The sequence below is a fragment of the Biomphalaria glabrata genome, chromosome 7 (assembly GCF_947242115.1).
Source record: "Biomphalaria glabrata chromosome 7, xgBioGlab47.1, whole genome shotgun sequence".
Taxonomy (NCBI): domain Eukaryota; kingdom Metazoa; phylum Mollusca; class Gastropoda; family Planorbidae; genus Biomphalaria; species Biomphalaria glabrata.
The window spans coordinates 36,567,633-36,586,618 of NC_074717.1; the positions used below are offsets into that span (position 1 = coordinate 36,567,633).

Here is an 18,986-nt window from a genome sequence, read left to right on the forward strand (position 1 = left end):
TATGTTAGAAATTGATTCCATTTTACATCCAGCTTAAAAAAGATTAAGGTAACCACATGAACTCAAATTAAGTAAATAAGTAAAGTACCCCTTTCAGACCTTGCAATCTAAGGGGCAGATGATGTAAAGGTCAACTGTCTCTGTGGTCCACGGTTAACAAGGGTGTCATACGGCCATCCCCAACTAATGTCAGGTATCCATTAGAGCTGTGTGGACTCAAAGGCGTCCCAATAATCCTGAAATTTAAAATCCCAGGATTCAAACCCAGAACCCTCAGTCTGGAGGACCAGTGCTTTATCTCTCACACCTCCCTTGAATCAAATTACTCTCAATCTAATCCAATTTCTAAAACAAAGAAATCACATGTATTTTCATCTTCATTAACAAGTAAATATATCTTATGTGAAAAATATTGTCTTTGATTCTGAAGATTAGTGCAGTAGCCCACAAACCCAGATGTGACCTGTATATTTTGCCACACATTTTCCAAGGGCTTTTCTTTGGGTCTCTGCTGTGTCTCTTGTGATCAGGAGTGCTCTCCATCTTTCTCTTTCAGTGGACACTTCTACTTGGTCAGACACCTGTCCTGTTTGGGGGAGGACTAAATGCCAGAGGGGATATTTTCTGGCAAGTTTAAAGTCGGAGTGTGTAACAAAAGTACCAGGAAAATACTCTTCAACAATTTTTTAAAAAGATTATAGAATTAAGCTTATTAGCCTTAAACTTTTTAAATATGACATGTATATCAATATTAGAGTCATCCACACAAAAAATGATATCTACTGCCAACACAATAATTTTGTAATGAAAAATTTGACCTGCGAAACATTAGAATGCCTCATTCACATCAAACACATCACACCTAGAAACACTGGAACAGTGACTAGAGATAAAAGAAATAAACCAATGCTGTACATTGAATGCATTTATTTTCAACATATAAACAAAAACAGTTCCATCAAGAGATTCCAAACTTCTTCTGTTTGAATGAAGGCAACAAGTTGTCTTCAATCTCTGAGGGTGGTCGCTCCACTATCACCAGCATGCCGTCAGATGTGGTGTCAGCAAACAGTAAGTACTGAGAACAGAAATCATACGTACCAGTCAAGTGACAGACTGATAAAGTTTTAAAATTGTCTTTAAAGACACACTGCGGTGGTTTTGACAATTTCTTTTTTTTAATTACAGGTAAGTAATATATCGTTCTTTTCATTTTATTTTCAATAATACCTTAGTAATTGATGTTTTTCTGAAGTAATTTTTCTACGCATCCAAAACAGTCATATTTTTACTGGGTTTCTGTGTGACGTTAGAATAACCCAAATGTGTGGGCTACATTTATGTGAACTAGTTATTAACATTAGTCGGACCCCCAGCCTATTTACTTTTTCGTCAGGGAGGAGTGTGAATGAAAATGCTTATTCCCCTCTATTATAATGCTTAGAAATTTAAATAATTGTAGACATAGACCTAGATCTCAGTATGGTATGATAGTATCTATCAAACACTTTGGCACCACATATCTATGAAAGATGTGTGTTACTAAATTTGTTGCATAATGAAAAAGGATGCATTCATATTAGGTTTATTTGTTCCCCTTCAATTAAAACTTTCAGGAAAGTGTTTATCTTCACTTTTTAAAACTTTTACTGACTTATTGTATAACGAAAACCGTACAGTACAGTTTACATTTTCGTAAAAGAAATAGATCTAAGTCTATACAGTTAGATCTAGATCTTGTAAAAAAATTAAAAAATACATGTTAAGAGTAAATTGACATGCTCGACTAACTATATCAGTATTTTCTCGCCTGACCACTCAACACATAACAAACATTATCGCTTGCTTGTCTTATCATGACCGACTACATGTAGCCTTACAGTAACCAGTTTGTTAGAATCTATCGGATATGATCTATTTACTTTTTGGAACAGGGATGAAAATGTTTTTGTTTTTTTCTCGAATTGGTTATTTCTAATGATTTTAGATCTATATATTACTGTACCAGTGACTACGATAGCTATGGACTGGGCCGTCACTCAGCCTAACAGCCACTATAAGAATGAAACAATACGATTGGTTAGATCTACATTCCCTTTCAGCATTTTTGTGGGAAGTGACATATGCCGATCCCAAAAGCAAAATCTCAAAGAATGACTTTTTTTTTTAGATGTTAAGAGTTTACTGTCTAATTTATTAAATATAAATGTTTTAAGCATTTAAAAAAAATGGTAAAATGTTAACTATTACAACTTTATACGCAGAATTTAAATATGTCAATAACCTAACTTTGAAAAACCATCAGAGTTTCCCTTTAAATATGAAAGGTGAAGACTTGTAACATATACAAAGTATATCTTAGTGCAAGCTTGTAAATAACAATTTTTTTGGTAACAAAGCTTGGTTTCTATTTCATGCAATTAAATAGAATTATCAATTATCATCATACTCAAAGCAGACTTGCTGGATCATGTTTTGGGGACAACTTGGAATTTGAGCAATATTGACTTAAGATTAAAAGCATAACATGAGTAAAAGCTAGTAATTAAAATATTTAGTCCTGATTACACTGTTGACAGAGGAACAATTATTCTTTGTCTGCTGTTGACAGCTGGACCACTGTTCTTTGTCCTCCTAATAAAACCTAATAGAATTATCTTGATGTTTGTGATTGCATCCCTACCTTATATTTGTAACAACATCTCACAGCAAGAGTTTTATCTGTTTTCTTGGTTTCAAGGGTTAAATTTGGCAGTGGCTGGAGAAGAAAGTAACAAAATTTGAGGTTAAAACAATTCAGTTCAGTATTGAGTTCAATTAGGATTTACCTTCTATATATATTACTTGGAGATAGTAACAGACTCATTAGTTCTGTAACTACTACATCAAGCTAGCAGTCAATCCAAACAGTTCAAACTTGGGATGTAACAAGATGTTAAGCCTTACTACAAACACTTTGAAATCAGATACAACCATTAAGCACTTAGTCTATTCCGATTTGAAAAAAAATTTAATTAAAAATATTGTCTGTTAAAGGAAAGATTTTTTTTAAAAAGTGGAAAATATTTTTTTAAACCTAATTATTATATCACATTTTTCTAAAGCTTTGTTTGATAGTATATGTTATTACAAAACAAAAGAAATAAATATTTAGACATTTTTTTTAAATGGTCTGACTCATTCACATTGTCTCATTCAACCTTGATGAACACATTTGGAAAGTCTAAAAATAAAAAGAACACCCAGGTTTGACTGTTCCCTTGACACTCAGACAACAAACATTTCTCAGTTCTCAATGGCAATCACCTTAGTTTTATCTAGCACACACAAAGCATTGGAAGTATGGAAAATTATTTTCTGTGGATCTCCAGGGCTGAAGGCAATGTTCTGGATGTAGCGCAGTGGCTTCAGCCAATTCTTTCCAAAACTCTCACTGTTTTCACGACTCCATTGCGTGTAGTTTTTTTTAACTACATCAAATTCATAAATCTGTATATAAAAAAAAAATTAATACAAAATTGTAAAGCTATTTAAACAACATTTGTGGGAATACAAAAAGATTGTATGCGACTATAAGCTGAATGTTCCATCTATTAGTCAATATTTGAAGATGGTGTCAAGCAAAAAGTGCAACAAGCAACAGAGTTTTAAAATGAGAGCTTTAAAATGTTCAAATTAGGTTACTAATCAAAGGCTCTTTGACCAGGAATCCAAGCCAGCTTTTTGACCCAGAAAGTAAAAGGGCTTTGTATCTAGTCAGCTGAAAACAACACAAGTACAAATATCTCTGTGCACATAATTACCAGTACTCAAAAGATGCTAATATTGTTTCAAGGTTAAAATAAAATCAAGTCCTTTTTTTTAAAATAACATAAGCTACTTCTCTTTTTAATTTTTTTTTGTAAACATAAAATTGATTCTGTATTGGAATAAGTTCATTTGGGGAAGACAGAAATTCCATGATCTGCAAGACAAACTGGTCAAAAACTATAAATGTTGATGTCAAATTAAATATTGATGTCAATCTGACAACTCATAATTATAGTAAAAACAGAAATGGCTGCAGGGACCCAAATATTTACCATCAAATGATTTTTTTTTTTACAAAAGCTGCTCAGTTGACCACTGAGCAGATATATTTGGTCAAAGTTCAATAACTCCCAAAACACGTGTGACAAGGTAGCTGCATAAGGTGATACTCACTGAATGGTTGCAATAAGCCAGAACTAAGACACAGCTGTGAGGAGAGAAGGTCAAGGCACTGACTTGTGAACTCTGAACTGGACATGAGCAGATGTGCTGAAATAAATGGCAATGAACCATGTCAATATGTTCCTATTTTAATGTTAAACAAAATAAGATTATGAAGAGATACTGTGCTATTTATTAGGTGACACTGGAGACAAATCATACTTATATGTTCTGCGTTTAGATTCCAGCCTTGTTAAAAATACACTGATTTTAAGAATATCACTCTTCATGGTTATCAGATTATCTTTTTCTTTTAATATACTTTTTATCCTGCTTGTTAATATTTGCTTTCGAGTAGTTTTAACGGATCACTTCATTTAATCATCTTTGACAAATAAGTAAAAGGTGGCAAAAAACAACAACACGAAGAACAAAATGTAAGAACCACCGTCCTTTAAACATCTTTTTCCTGAAACTTTAAGCAGTAATATTTACATTTAAGTAAGTCAGTGTTTCCCATTTGTCCTTAACAGAACACTTCACACATTCTGAGTATTTAGCGTAACACTTTCCCAATTTTTTTTTTACAGAGATTAATTCCTGTGGTAGCCTACTAGTTATTCCAGTACTTCATGGAACACTTATTCAGACCCAGTGGAACACTAGGATTTTGTAGTGTTAAACAGTGCACAAAACGTATCATATACCTTTTAAAAAGCAAAGCATATCAACACCTCTATTTCCTACAGCAGATACACACAAAAGCTGACTTTAGTTTTACCACCATGTATGCCCGTACAAATCAAATAAAAAGATTTAATACGCAGTTCGTGCTAATTTGCAAATATTAAATAATAAAGCAAACTTTTATTTTCATTTTTTTTTTGTATGCATGACTGTTCTTTCTAGGATTAGAGCCTTTAAAAGAAACAAAAATTAAATGGTGACAAAACAATGTAGGAGCATTATGACAATGTCTGTAGAAAAATATTCATGCTGTCAGATTCCTACATAACACAAGATCTTCTATACATAGATATTGTACCTGGTAGTTTTTCATACTGTAAATGTGAACTTCATGGTTGATGGTTGCTACAGCCAAATGTTGGTCATCTGGGCTGATGGTCAGTCTGTGAATCAATGATTCTGTCGAGTAGACAAATGCTCAATTATTAAAGAAAAAAACTATCCAGACTGGCTACAATGCAAAATGTACATACAATTGTCTAACCTAGTCAACTAACAAATATAGACAAATCAATTAGAATATGTAATCACTAAAGTAAGGGGTATCTTGGAATAATCTCTGATTAATTTTACCTACTATAAGAGATCAAATGAAATTTAAAAAAAATCTTCATTAAATAATATTAAAAAACAACTTTCAAACACACGACTGGGAAATGTGTTGTATTACTTCAATAGTTAAACTTGAATAAAATATACAAAATGAATAGCTAGAGTTGCTCCTGGTAAATATAACAATCAAATGATGTAGAAATAACTGTGAATAAGTTAAAACCTTGTCTACAGTTTCTTTTTCTTCTTTTTTACATTTCCAAAATTTTCTTCTGAATTCAGGAATGAATTAGTCCTTGATAGCTTAAATTCCGTCTAAGCCTCGTAACTTGAAAGATGAGCCTCTTTTTTAGTAGGTTTGGTGTCCTATTTTAAGACACTCACAAATTGGTAAACTTCTTGATTGAGCTTGAAGTGATTTTTTTTTGCATGCATCTCCTCAGAAACTTTACCCTTAGTAAGTATGAGTCATGTGACACTTTACAAAAACCTCCTAAAGACAAGATCAGTAAGCAGAAAAGTAGCAGCAGAAAGAAGGCAAACTTCTTGGAGGCAGGTAGCAGAAGTTGATTAAATGGAGCAGGTTCAATCTAACAAAATTTCCCTGGAAACCTACCTGAAGCTCTGTTGAAAGCATGTATTTCTCCAGTGGAAACCTTAACGACCTGAATAGATCCTGTTATTAAGACGGCTACAAGATGTGATCCATCAGACGTGAACATAAGATGATGTGCAGGATGAGCAAATGTACACTTGACTTTCTTTAAAGTCACACTGGTTGGGGTCTCACTCTGTATGCAATACAACAAACTTATTTTACAATAAGCCTAAGGACATTATTTAAATTTATAAAAAAAATGGATTCTGATTTTAAAAGTTATACTTTCAAAATTCAAACGATTGGAACAGAAAGTTGATAAGGTTTGAAAATTCAATTTAGTTTTCAGAAGTTTTACACTTAACAATTTTAAGTCTTTTCTTTTTTGTAATAAAAAAAAAAATGTTTGAATATTTGAACCATCTTTTAAAATTGTCACATTTTTTAAATCAATTAGTGACTTTCCTCTAAGACCTGCATGGCTAAGAACATGAGCCAGCAACCCTTTCTAGGCCCAAGCAATAAATATACACTGAGCATTCTTGGAACAGAATTTGAAGTGGCCCTGCTCAAACTTGCAGGAATTAGAGTCAAAAGAAACAAAGTATATGTTCAGGCAGATGAGAAACTTGCTATGATTTAGCTGTAATGAAAACAGATCAACTATTAATTATTGAATGTACAATTTAATTCAAACATTTTGATTAACTGTAGTGGTATGTGTTCCAGTGGATGGTATGAAGGATGGAGAAAAAAGGTGGATTTGTATAAACAACAGGCCACTTTATGGAATATACTCATGCATAAGCAAAATATCAATCCCAGAGTTGACCTTCTTATTACTGGAAAAGTAAGATTTAAGGATAAAGTAGTACTAGGAGAAGCAATGGGAAAAGACCAGTAAAGATTTGTGAAATGAACTGTCTTTAATGGTACCTTATTAAATCACTAAGATAAAAGGACAGCCTTAAACTCTCATGGACAAGTGCAAAACGGTAGAACCTAACCTAAACCCAAACTGATAACATCATGATAAATGGTAAGAAGAACTTTACTAAATAAATGTTTGGTAGTAGTGGCAACAGACATGATTACAACCTGGTTGTTTGCAGATTGTTTTGAACTGCAGTAATTATAACGTTTGGTAAGTCAACCTTTTATACGATAAATAAATCAGAAATGGTTTTGTCTATCTCTGCTGATGTCATTAAAAATGTAGAAATTCACAGTATTTATTAACAGAAATTAAAAATTTGCAACCTTCAAACCTGTTCTTCTACACCATAGAAGATATTTTCATTTTCTATTAAATCACTTTTATGTACAGGAATTTAGGTCAAAGCAAACAAATAAAAGACATACTCCAAAGAGTATCTTCAATGTCAAAATAAATAACTACAAATCTAGTGTCAAAGTCTACTTACTATTAAGAGATCAAAGACTCGAACTCCCCTGACATCAGAAAATGCTATAACACCGTTGTTAGATATAGTACTACACAGTATCTCATGACCATCTCTGGCATCTAGTCTGACCAATCGAATTCTTTTCTCTATTAAAGGCAGCATGCCACGAGTTTCAGCTAAAAAAAAATGGTTATATAGATGTGGGTTTTTTTTTGTTTTCAAATGCTACATAAGTAGATTTTTTACAGCTTTTAATTTTATGCTTTAATTTGTAATTTGTGGATTTGTAATGAATTAATTCTTTGTTTTCATGGCAAATGGCCTAAATAATGAACCATATTAAATTTCTTGCATATGACATACAGACCTGCCTACCAAAAAAAGTCCAAATGCGTAACACTTACGGTCAAAATGCGTATTTTGGCACCAGAATACGTAACACTTACGTGATCCTCTATTTTGTCATATATATATTAGATGTCATGATTAGATCTACTATCTAAATCTAGATCAATAGAGATGATATCTAGACTAGATCTGGATCTATGTCTATATAATGAATATAATCTACTCTAGATCTGGGCTCAAAAGTGTTACCGGTGCCGTGGATCCGCTAGATCCAAACTTTCGTGGGCCTACCTTCATACTTGATCTATTCTATACTAAGACTAAGAATCTAGTCTAGATCTAGACTAGATGGTAGTAGATGTTATCGATCTAGATCTAGTCAATCTAAATTCTAAATCATACTAGATCTAGATCTATAACTAGTTTGTAGGGTAATGTAGAGAGAGAATCATAACGTAATGACTAGCTAGACTCGAGCTAGATCTATTCCTGTATAACAAGTTATCTAGATTCTTGATCTAGAATCCAGATCTAGATATCTACAGTGTCACTCAATGTGTTTTGAATCGATAGCTCTTCGATTTTTTTTTCTATACAAATGAATACGAGAATCAGGAATGCACCAACATAATTAATTTCTACTCATGAACTTACAAAAAAAAAAAAAAAAAGTCACGTTGGTGTATCAGCTAACTGACGGTACCAACCTGGTACCAGCCCGCCACTCCCTCACTCTCTCGTTCTTCATTTCTAGACATCTAATTGCTATTAAGTACCAATCAATGTATAGATCTGGGCACATTGTGTTCACCCCACCTTTTCTGTTTCGCCCCTCTCCCCACAGGTGGGCTAAGCGTGACCTCCGTGACCGCTTGTAAGCTAGTCTAGAGAGGAGAAAAAAAAAGCATACGAAATGCGTAACGCGACGGGTTAAATGCGTATTTGCGTACTGGCGGTCATTTTTGGGAGATTTTGCGTAACGAATACGCATTTTGCGTAACGGTAGGCAGGTCTGGACATATAATGCTGTTGTTAATTTTATACTTCCAATGCAAGAATTTCTGATATTTATATATATATACATATACTTAACTTTTATTTCAGAAATGGCTCTTAACAATTTTCTACTTTTTGTTTCAAGGTTATATCTCTTAAAAAAAAAAGAGTTAACTTGCACCACTAAGAAAGCACAAATCTGGAAGTTATAATTGTTAAAAATATTTAACTATTTTAAAATGAAATTTAGCTTCACATTTCTAGTAAGGTTATAACGAGCCATTCTGAAAATATGCTATAGTACACTTTAAGTATTTTAAGTGAATCAGGTTACATATACAGTTATACTGTACACTAGATTATTATAATGAGGTTTGATAATTTTAGTGAAAAACAGACTCTAACTTAGGTTATGACTCACCAGATGGAGCTTTAGCTGCCCCTAGCCGCCAGACTTCAATGTAGTTCTGATACTGCAGCTGAACCAAGTTCTTTGTTTTTGCTACATGACAAACTCCAGGCTGTTAAGACAAGATTATCAAAAGGATTTGATATTTGATACTTTGGATTTGTGGCACATCTGCACAATTTAGGCCATAAAGGAAATCTTTCTTATTTATTCAGGCTGTGAGATTAACAATCCAAAATTCAATCTGATAGATCTAATTACCAAAAGATGCACACAAATAATATAAAATGTTACTAAGTTGAAACTCACTGGTGGTAATGGTGCCACTTCAGACACTGTCTGTTTACCCTTGACCTTAGTGACCCACATTAAAGTGTCAACACCTGAAACATAAAGTAAGTGACTCTCCATTATTTAACCACAATTCAAACAGTTAACAATAATACATTTTATTTTGAGATTGACATTTTTACAAATTCCATTGACTATGTTTAAGATACATCCCAGTGAGTTTTAATTGATATAAGTTTTGAGGATACATTTCTAAGAACAAAATTCCTTTGGGTGTAAGGGTTATTCTGTATTTCTGCCATGTCACCTGAAATTGTTGTTTACATTTATGGCCTCATTTTGATTTCACTGATATTTGCATTTAAAAATGGTCTAGAGCTATAAATTTTTAATTTATAAAAAATGTTACACTAATTCACTAATTGATATGATTTTTTTAAGCTTAAAGTGGGTCACAGTAAGGAACAATCCCATTAGAAAAAGAACAATTCTTAAATGAACGAGTTCTGATGGTAGATAAAAGGGAAAAGGAATTATTTTTATTTAACAAGATAATTATAGAACTAAAACAATGATAAGCCTAACATATGACTGTCAATAGACAGACAGCAATCTTTTGTTCTAAAAGCTTACCTCCAGAAACCACACTATCATTTGCATATGCCAAAGCCCTAATGTCATGTGTGTGCCGAGAGTGCAAGCGTTGATGAACCCACCTCTTCCGCTCTGATACCGGGTCGGCTGCATGTAAAGTGAATTGGAAAAGTGTTGAGTCTACGCCTCCAGTGTAAACTTTTGTTTCATCCTAAATAAATAAAAGAAAAATTATTAACACTGTTAAGTAACATGAAGTCCCCAAAATGTGTCCTCTGATTATGTAGTTGAAAATAAAGTGCCAAAAAATCTCAAAATGATTTTCATGAATAAAGTCTTGTTAAACAATGGTCAAGGGAGACATCCAAACCACAAGTACATCAATTAGTAAGCAAGAAAGTAGCTTTTACGATTATTGTAATCAAATGTATTTACCTGACTCAGACATAGACTCAAAGTAATAAATGTATTTACCTGACTTAGACATAGACTCAAAATATCTGCTTTGTGACATTCAAAAGTCTAAAAAAGGAAAAAAAGGAACAAAGATAAGCAAACAAATATATCATGATAAAATGAATATGATAGTAATATAATATGAATTAATCTTTAAAAAAAAAAAAGAAGCGATATGTCAAAAAATCATTGCTATTTACACATTATTACACTAATGAAATGAAACATATTTGCGAATTACTTTCATTTGTGTAGATTCTTTCCCATTCCAGAATGTCACAATGCCCCGAGAGTCACCACTGATAATTGTGAAATCTCTGCCGAAAGAAAAAAGAATAAGTATTAACAAATGTTTAACCTTTAATGTGCATAGTCTGTGTTAAATTTAACATTACTGCTATACCATGGCAACACCATTGATCCCAAGTATATCAGCATTTGCCATTCCTTTGACTAGATCAGCTGCGTGGACAGAGGTAACTGCTGCTAATGACCAGGCACTCATTTCTATAAAATGATAGTCACTATTCAAATGAAGGAGGCCATAATAATAGTTGATATGCATCTTAGAGATGCCGCTAATTTATACATTTTACCAGACTCCATTAGATAGTAAAGTGGAATAGAAAAGAGCTTCTTGATGCCAACTCAGCAATGTAATAGTTCTCTTATCAATCCACTTGGGTATCACAAAGCTTAGGGCTTAAGTGTGCAGAAATTGAGAAATTGTTCAAATTTCAAACACAACTTTTGTCTTAAGAATTTTATAGTTAGTCTCAGTATGAGCATGTATTTATTTATTTATGCACATTAGATCATCAAATTATTGCCAACAACAACAAAAATAATTTGGTGTAATACCAGTATTACACGGACAATTCTAATTTTCACTAACTCATGATATTATCACTCAGTCAAATACCACCTGCTGAATAGAGGTTCTTTACTTAGAAGACAGAATTTCTACAGTTATAAGATGCCCAATTATTTATTTCCTGGTCCAATACAACTGTAACCTTTTTAGTTCACAAAGCATTGCAAAGTGCTAGTCAGAAACCTTCCAACGCATCGACTTCTTGTAAACTTTAATAGCAGTAAAACAAAGAAGTTTCATTTATGTGTTAAAAACAAATTTGACTAATTACAATTCATGACACACTCACTTTGTCACGGCCAGGCACCATACTATTGTGTCTTTCTGAAATTTACGTCCCAGTGTCATTCTGCTGATTGGCTGACCAGATTTGACACTCCATTGCCTGATGTTGTTAATACCACCAGTGATGACTATATTGACACCGTCTTGGTTGTACCAAGCTATTGACAGGATTCTACCTAAAAACATCATAGAAATGTTGTTGGGGGTGGTGGGAGACTTTTTAAAATAATAATATAAAAATAATGTTTGTAAAAATTTTTAAATTTATTTGCAAAACAGTATTTTTAAAAATACTCTTTTGGCATAGGATAACTGATGTAACTCAAGAGTCTTTAAAAACAAAAAATTACTCCTTTTCCAAGGGGGATGTTTACTTCCAATTACAACAAATTAAAGATCTTGTGTTGTTGTTTTTTTAAATTTTGATACCCATACATAGTCATAGAAAAAAAAAAAGATTTTGCGTTATGTATGGTTAATAAAACTGCATGATGAGGAAATAATTAAAAAAAAAAAAAAAGAAGAAAAATCATGAACATTTGTTTTTAAAAAAAAACAAACAAAAAAAAAAAAAAAAAAAAAAAACAAGATTTAGCTACAAAATAAAATAATTTATTGATCTTTATGTCACTTGGTTGAGATGAGTTTAGAAAAACGTAAAAAGAAAAAAATGAACATGAAACTCTTACCTTCCTGTTTTCCAAAGCCCCTTGAAAACTCAATGTCATCATCTGAAACATCAAACAATGTGACACACCCATCTTCTGTTCCTGCCTGGGAATCAATGATAACAAAAATAATGTGCAGTAGCATGTTTTAGTTCCCTTTTCAGAGCTCGATCTATGGGGCAAACAATGTAAAGGTCCTATATTTCTGTGGCCCATAGTTAACGAAATAGTCGAGGCCAGCACAATGACCAACTGCCTTTACTTCTCCTCAACTAAAGTTAGGTACCCATTAAAGCTGGGTAGACTAAGAGGGGCCCTAAAGATCCTGAAATGAAAAATCTCAGACTTCACAAGGATTCAACCTGGGACTCCTCATTTTGGAAGTCAAGCGATTTACCATTCAGCCACATGCTTCAGTAGCAGTAGCATATTTTACTTGATCCTAACAGGCCAACATCGAGAGGACAAATACCACTAAAAAAATATATTTCTTTCAAATATATATATAATCAATTATAAGTTGATTTTTTCAACATAAAAAATAAGCCTTTAAAGAAATAAAAAAAAAAAGCTAATGCAGAGAGAGAAAGCATTTATCTAAACAAAAAAATTCAAGATGAAGAGTCTTTTCTAGTAACACACAAGAAAGAATTTTACTGAAAAATTATTGCCTTTAGAGTGTGACCCTGATTAGCAGATTCTAAAAAAAAATGTAACAAATAGTTTGACATACAGCGATTTGACTTCCTTCTGCATTTTTGGTCAAACACCAGATAGGACCAGCATTTGCTGAAACAGATTTCTGAAAATATAAATTGTTTGGTTTAAATGATGGTTAAAAATGCTTGAATGAAGGGTGAACATTACAATTAATTAAAATATTAAATGTCTAGAAGGATAAATACTTCCACAGGTGATCATCTGGTCTAAAATTTCCATAGATATAAGAAGCTATTTTTAGCTATGATAAAATTATAACTAGTTATAGGCTGAGGCAATTTATTGACCTTAACAAGTTTTTTAACTAAATCCAGTTCCACAACATTGCCACTGATGCCTCCAGCAAAGAGACGACCTTGACACCACAAAAGTGTTTCAACTGAAGCATCTTTATTTCCAGGAAAAACCTTAAAAAAAAAAAAAAAAAAAAAAAAAAAAAAAAAATTCATAGCAAGAGTTAATCATTAACAGCCAGATCAAGTAAATAGTTGCAATTTAATGACTTTTTCTATTGGTAAAAGAGAAGTTTATTTGTCAAGAACAAGGAAGTAAAGTCTATGTTTAGGATTACAAGAGTTAAAAAGTTGCAATCTAAACTAACAAGAGATACAATTGTAATAGAACAGAAGTGATGGACACTATTAGTCCACTCATGAAGACAGAGTGAATCAGACAGTGTTATAAACACAAAAAAATAAGAAGTACAACATACCATTTCTTGATACCAATTCTCTTTGGTATTCAGTATTTCAACAGTTGCATCAGCTCTTTGTGAGAAGAAGAAAAAATAAGGAAACATGTTCAATAGAATTGAGCAGGTCAAATAAAAGTAGCAAGGAGACGAAGTCATACATTTCAAACATCTCATTCCATTATACTTCAGTAATAATATGTTGGTCTCACCTAGACAGAGCGATTCTATGTGTTACTTCATCATATGCTATACAATTTATAGTCTGGGGCTGATACTCAAAAAATCGAATATGATGAACTTGAAACTTCACTTGTTCCCCTTGATCTGCCATTTGTGTAGATTTCTTACCACTAAACTTACTTAGAAATGCAAATATCTTCTTGGATCAAAGATAACCTAGGAAAGAGTTCAATAACTAGATTCATTACAATTTAGCCAAATAGTAAAATATACAAAACTGGTGAAGTTTTAGGTATAAATTTAGGTTAACTTTCTGTGTTTATTGTTATTGGTAGAAGTGAAAAGTACTAAGCACCATATAATAAAAAGTAAAGTAGCTATTATATAAAAAACACTAAACCATATTTTACAAATAGAAAAATGAAACCTAATGAAATACTCAGAAAGACACAAAGATAGAGGCACATTTCTAATTCTATGAGCTAGAACAAATTCGTACAAGTGCTCCTTCTTCCCTAGTGCAATTAGAGAATGGAATGGGTTGTCTGAATCAGCCAGGATAACCAACGACATAGCAGAGTTTAAGTCACTGATTCACATGCATGACCAGATTGACACATAAAATGTGTAGGACATAATCATCTTCTTTTTTGAAATAAGAATAAGATATAAAAAAAAATTCTTCCCACAGAAGGAAAAGTTTAAATCACTGAGGCATAAGAAAAAACAAAGTATAATGCCCTGTCTCTTATTTGATGAATAGAGGATTTGCTTTAGACCAACCTGTTTGCTTTCATAGGCCTTCACAAAACATGAGTTCTTACCCATAGCTAAAAAAATTAGTATCTACTATCTAGTTAAAATTAGAGTCTAGATCTAGATAGCTATCTAGGTCTATTGATTCAAAATTTAAAAAAAAACAATGTTCACTGTAGTCTGTAGTTTTTTAAACTTTTGACACAGACTTTTGGTTCTAAAAATACATGTCAGTAAACTCATATTGAAAACCAGCCAATGCATGTTTACCTTTAAGACGAAATACATAAAAAAATTTATAGATCTAAATATAGATCTATGTTATTTAATGTATATATATATATATATATATATATTTTTATATAATACTAAGATCTAGACCTAGGTCTTTTAGGTCTATGCTCTAGCATTGTCTAGTCTAGAGTCAACATGATTCACAGAGGTATTTGATTGACTAGATCTAGAATAGATCTAAAATTCTATTAGAGTCTATATTAAAGGTCTTAGTCTTAGACTAACTAGAGTCACAGTCTAGAGAGTCTTACTAAGTAGAGTCTAATATAAGGCAATTTATAAGTTACAGTTACAGTACTAGGACTACACTATCAATTGACCTGACTAGACTCTAGATTCTATTTACTTATTTCTCTAACTCTAATTACTCTAACTCTAGACTAGTCTAGATTAGATAAAATTGATAAATCATTTAGAAAAAAAATAGATCTACTTTGAAGTTAACTACTTAGACTGACTCAGTCTAACTCAGTAACTTCAAACTAGGTCACCTAGAGCCTAGAGTAGAGTCCTACTCTCAACCTAGTCTGCCTAGGCCTAGAGTCTAGATCTAGTATATTCTAGAGACTCTGACTATAGATATATATATTGTTGTAACTCTGCTCCTGCACCACACTGATGGTGTGCATATGAGCACTACTGTCACAGGTAGTACAAGACATGTTTAGACAGGAAGAAGGACTGTTGTGGATTTGGCTAAAGTTATGGAAGTCTAAGCCAGTCTACTAAGCTGTCTTTGAGAGAGAGAACGCCCTTTGTACTATAGTAACTATACTATCTATGAACTGTGTTGAGGTTGAGGACCTGGGTTTGTGGCACTGGGAAGTGTGTCTGTGGTCTGTATTGGTATTTAGGTATGAAAGGACTGGTGTCACTTGAGATAGATTAGAAGGACATTCTGGGACTTGATGGCTGAAGTCCATGCCTGTTTGTACTGTAAATAAATACCTAGTTTATTGTTACCTCCTGCCTTTCGTTGAGTGCTTGCCATAGATTTACAACAAAATATATATTATATATAATAGATCATTGGTTTGATTGAATCAGGGTTCATAGCCAATTTCATGAATGATTTTCCGGGTTTTTAAGGTAGAATTTTAGATTTTCAAGGTATGCATCGCACCATAGCAAGCAATATATATGTATATAAATTTACATACAGATGACATGAATGTGTAAAAAGAACAAAATATATAAGTATTTAGTACTCAATTTTTTAAAATACATTTGTGTGTGTCCCGTTCGTTTGTGTTATAGATTGTAAATATCTTGCCAACATCTCACTCAGAACAGAAAACAACGTCATCAGCTGTTATGTCCACAGAAAATGTAATTAAAAGTTATCTTTTAATCAAGTAACAACTTGACTGTCATCCCAAAACCTCAAACAACCATTTTTTTTTAAAGATTTATTAAAGAAAATTACAAATGGTTACTATTCCATTTTTTTTTAAAATAAGAAACATTCTTAGAAATGCCTTCATAATGTGTACTCTCTGTGATGGAAATGTACATTCTTAGTTCCTATATGTGTATTGTATCTCATAGATACTAGAGTCATTTGAGGTAATGTTTTAGTCTTGTATTAACTGAACTTAAATCCTCCTCATAAACAGAGCCTGTAATATATAGGCCTATTTGTTGTATGAAGTATGTTTAATTGACATTTGCTTACTAAATAATGCTTTTGCAAAGGGGGGGGGGGGGGGGGTAATTAGACTTGTGTTGTTGTTTTTTTCAACTAGATCTTATATATGTAGTTTCCCTGGCTTTTAAGACTGAAATAACTTTTACAGACTTTTCACAGCTGTGTGCAAAATATTTTCAGTAAATCTACAGTAGATCTTGACTTTAGATATAAGTCACTAAAATTTGCGGACTTTTCTCAGCTGTGTGCAAATTATCTTCACTGAATCTACAGCAAATCTAGACTTTAGATCTAAGTCACTAAAATTTGCGGACTTTTCTCAGCTGTGTGCAAATTATCTTCACTGAATCTACAGTAAATCTAGACTTTAGATCTAAGTCACTAAAATTTGCGGACTTTTCAAGACTGTGTGTGAATTATCGTAGATCTAGAATCTATAATAGACTTTATAGATTCTAACTATAAATCACTAAAATTCGCGGACTTTTCACAGCTTCACATGGTTAGTAATTATCTACACTAGATTCTAGTGATTTAGCGTAGCCTAAATCTAGAGTCTAGATCTAAGTCACTGAATTCGCAGACTTTTCACTGCTGTGTACGAATTATCGTCACTGACTCTACCGTAAATCTAGACTCGAGATCAAAGTCACTAAATTCGCTGTCTTTTCATGGCTGTGTGCGAATTCTCATCACTAGATTCTAGTGATTTATCGTAAAAATAGAATCTAGAATCTATAGTAGGCCTTAATCTATACATTAGATGTATCGAGATAATTAAACTAACTAAAATTCACGGAGCGTTCAGGTTATGTGCAAATTATCTTCACTAGATTTAACTTGGATCTAACTCTAGATTATAGGCTACTATATTACTAGAGCTAGATGATTTTCAGACTTTCCATGCGAAGTCACTCTTTCTGTTACAAAGATTTTAGGTGAGGGAGGGCGGAGGGGATGTAGCCTACACATTAGGCTGGTTATTTGCTCTAATTATAGACAATAGTCACTAAACACTAAATCTAGCGCTGCCTTCAAAAACAAATAATGCCAGGTGAAATGCTTGCTTGATGTAAGGAAACAAAAAACAAAGGTTACCGCAGTGATAAATTGCAAAAATAAACACCAGGTATCGGGAGGGAAAAAACTCAAGGTCCAGTTTTAAAATTCAAGTTTTTTTCGCCATTTTTTTTTTTAATTCAAGGCTTTTTCAAGGCCTTGAATTTAATAATGAAATTCAAGGTGTTTTCCAGGTGGCTACGAACCCTGTTGAATCTAATATTAGTAATATAAAATTATACTTAATCTTATAATTATATAATATAGAGTATAGAGACAAACATAGTAATTATATACTATTACTAATTATCTATAGAATTTTAGATAACTATATGGAGTGTAGACTGTTACTGTAGACTAGTCACTAGTAGATCTAGACAAATCTAGACTCTCTAGAGTCTAGAGTGAAATGAAAGAGTTTCAAAGAGTGACAGTGACTAGTCAAGTGACAGACTGACACTTACACTAGTGACTAGTGACACTGACAGAGTAATGATAATGATTACTTATAATTACAACACTAGATATTACTAGATTAGTAGATAGTTAAGATAGATCTAGATTCTAGATCTAGACTACTTCTAGAAATCTAGATTCTAGATCAGTAGAACTAGATAGATCTAGAAGTAGATGATCTACTGAATCTACAGTTCTACACTCTCACTGTGACTGACTTTATTATTTATTTACACCAACTACTTCAACTAGTTACTACTAGTAACTAGTGATAACTAGTGATAGTGTGAACTAGAGTCTAACTAGACTAGTTTATAATTATATAGTCTACAACTCACTACTACAAGTTCAAGTTGTAGTAAATAAATTAAAATTAATGTAGTTTATTAGTTTAAATTATTAGTTACAACTAGATCTAGATCTACAAAGTTAACAAAGACTGTGGAGTGGACAAGAGACGATGACGAGTCTTACTCTTACTCTTAGTTTAGGGACTTTAGAGTTGTAGTCTAGAGTTCTTCGTATTTAAAATAAATATTCAGAGTTTTACATATAATTATAAATGTAATCTAGCGTCTAAGACTTATTTTAAGTCAAGATACTAGATTCTAGATCTAGGATAATATCTAGAAGATCTAGAAAGCATTGTCATAGTACATGTTGTTTTCCATGGACGTCGCCATTTTAGTGTTTCGGATATAGATCAGTACTAGATCTAAATTCTGATTGGCTCTTTTTATCATTGTAAATTTTTTACTGCTTGA

At 32.5% G+C, this 18,986-nt stretch overlaps 1 protein-coding gene across 2 annotated transcripts; it reads right to left on the reverse strand.

Moving 5' to 3' along the window:
- Positions 1–910: 910 nt before the first annotated feature.
- LOC106052150 (U3 small nucleolar RNA-associated protein 4 homolog) lies at positions 911–18,948 on the reverse strand. 2 transcript variants are annotated; one of them, XM_056036141.1, is made up of 19 exons: positions 18,880–18,948; positions 14,039–14,225; positions 13,848–13,902; positions 13,423–13,542; positions 13,149–13,217; positions 12,437–12,521; positions 11,752–11,923; positions 10,830–10,905; positions 10,607–10,654; positions 10,172–10,343; positions 9,557–9,630; positions 9,260–9,359; positions 7,513–7,670; positions 6,107–6,281; positions 5,237–5,337; positions 4,204–4,299; positions 3,307–3,489; positions 2,684–2,758; positions 911–1,078 (listed from the first exon to the last, which is right to left on the reverse strand). In XM_056036141.1, the coding sequence occupies exons 2-19, from the start codon at positions 14,158–14,160 to the stop codon at positions 959–961; spliced, it is 2,001 nt and encodes a 666-aa protein (XP_055892116.1). In that variant the 5' UTR covers positions 14,161–14,225; positions 18,880–18,948; the 3' UTR covers positions 911–958. The 2 variants fall into 2 exon arrangements, with proteins under 2 accessions (XP_055892116.1, XP_055892117.1); XM_056036142.1 differs by having other exon boundaries at positions 18,703–18,905.
- Between the last annotated feature and the right edge of the window lie 38 nt (positions 18,949–18,986).

Bases quoted from the DNA above. Each gene is read 5' to 3' on its own strand.
- LOC106052150 (XM_056036141.1), bottom strand. From the start codon at position 14,160: ATGGCAGATCAAGGGGAACAAGTGAAGTTTCAAGTTCATCATATTCGA. The intron at 10,655-10,829 runs GTAATTCGCAAA...TTCCTTTTTTAG, and splicing joins AAGAATCTACACAAATGAAA to ACTTTTGAATGTCACAAAGC. The intron at 4,300-5,236 runs GTACAATATCTA...CATTTATTTCAG, and splicing joins ACAGTATGAAAAACTACCAG to CACATCTGCTCATGTCCAGT.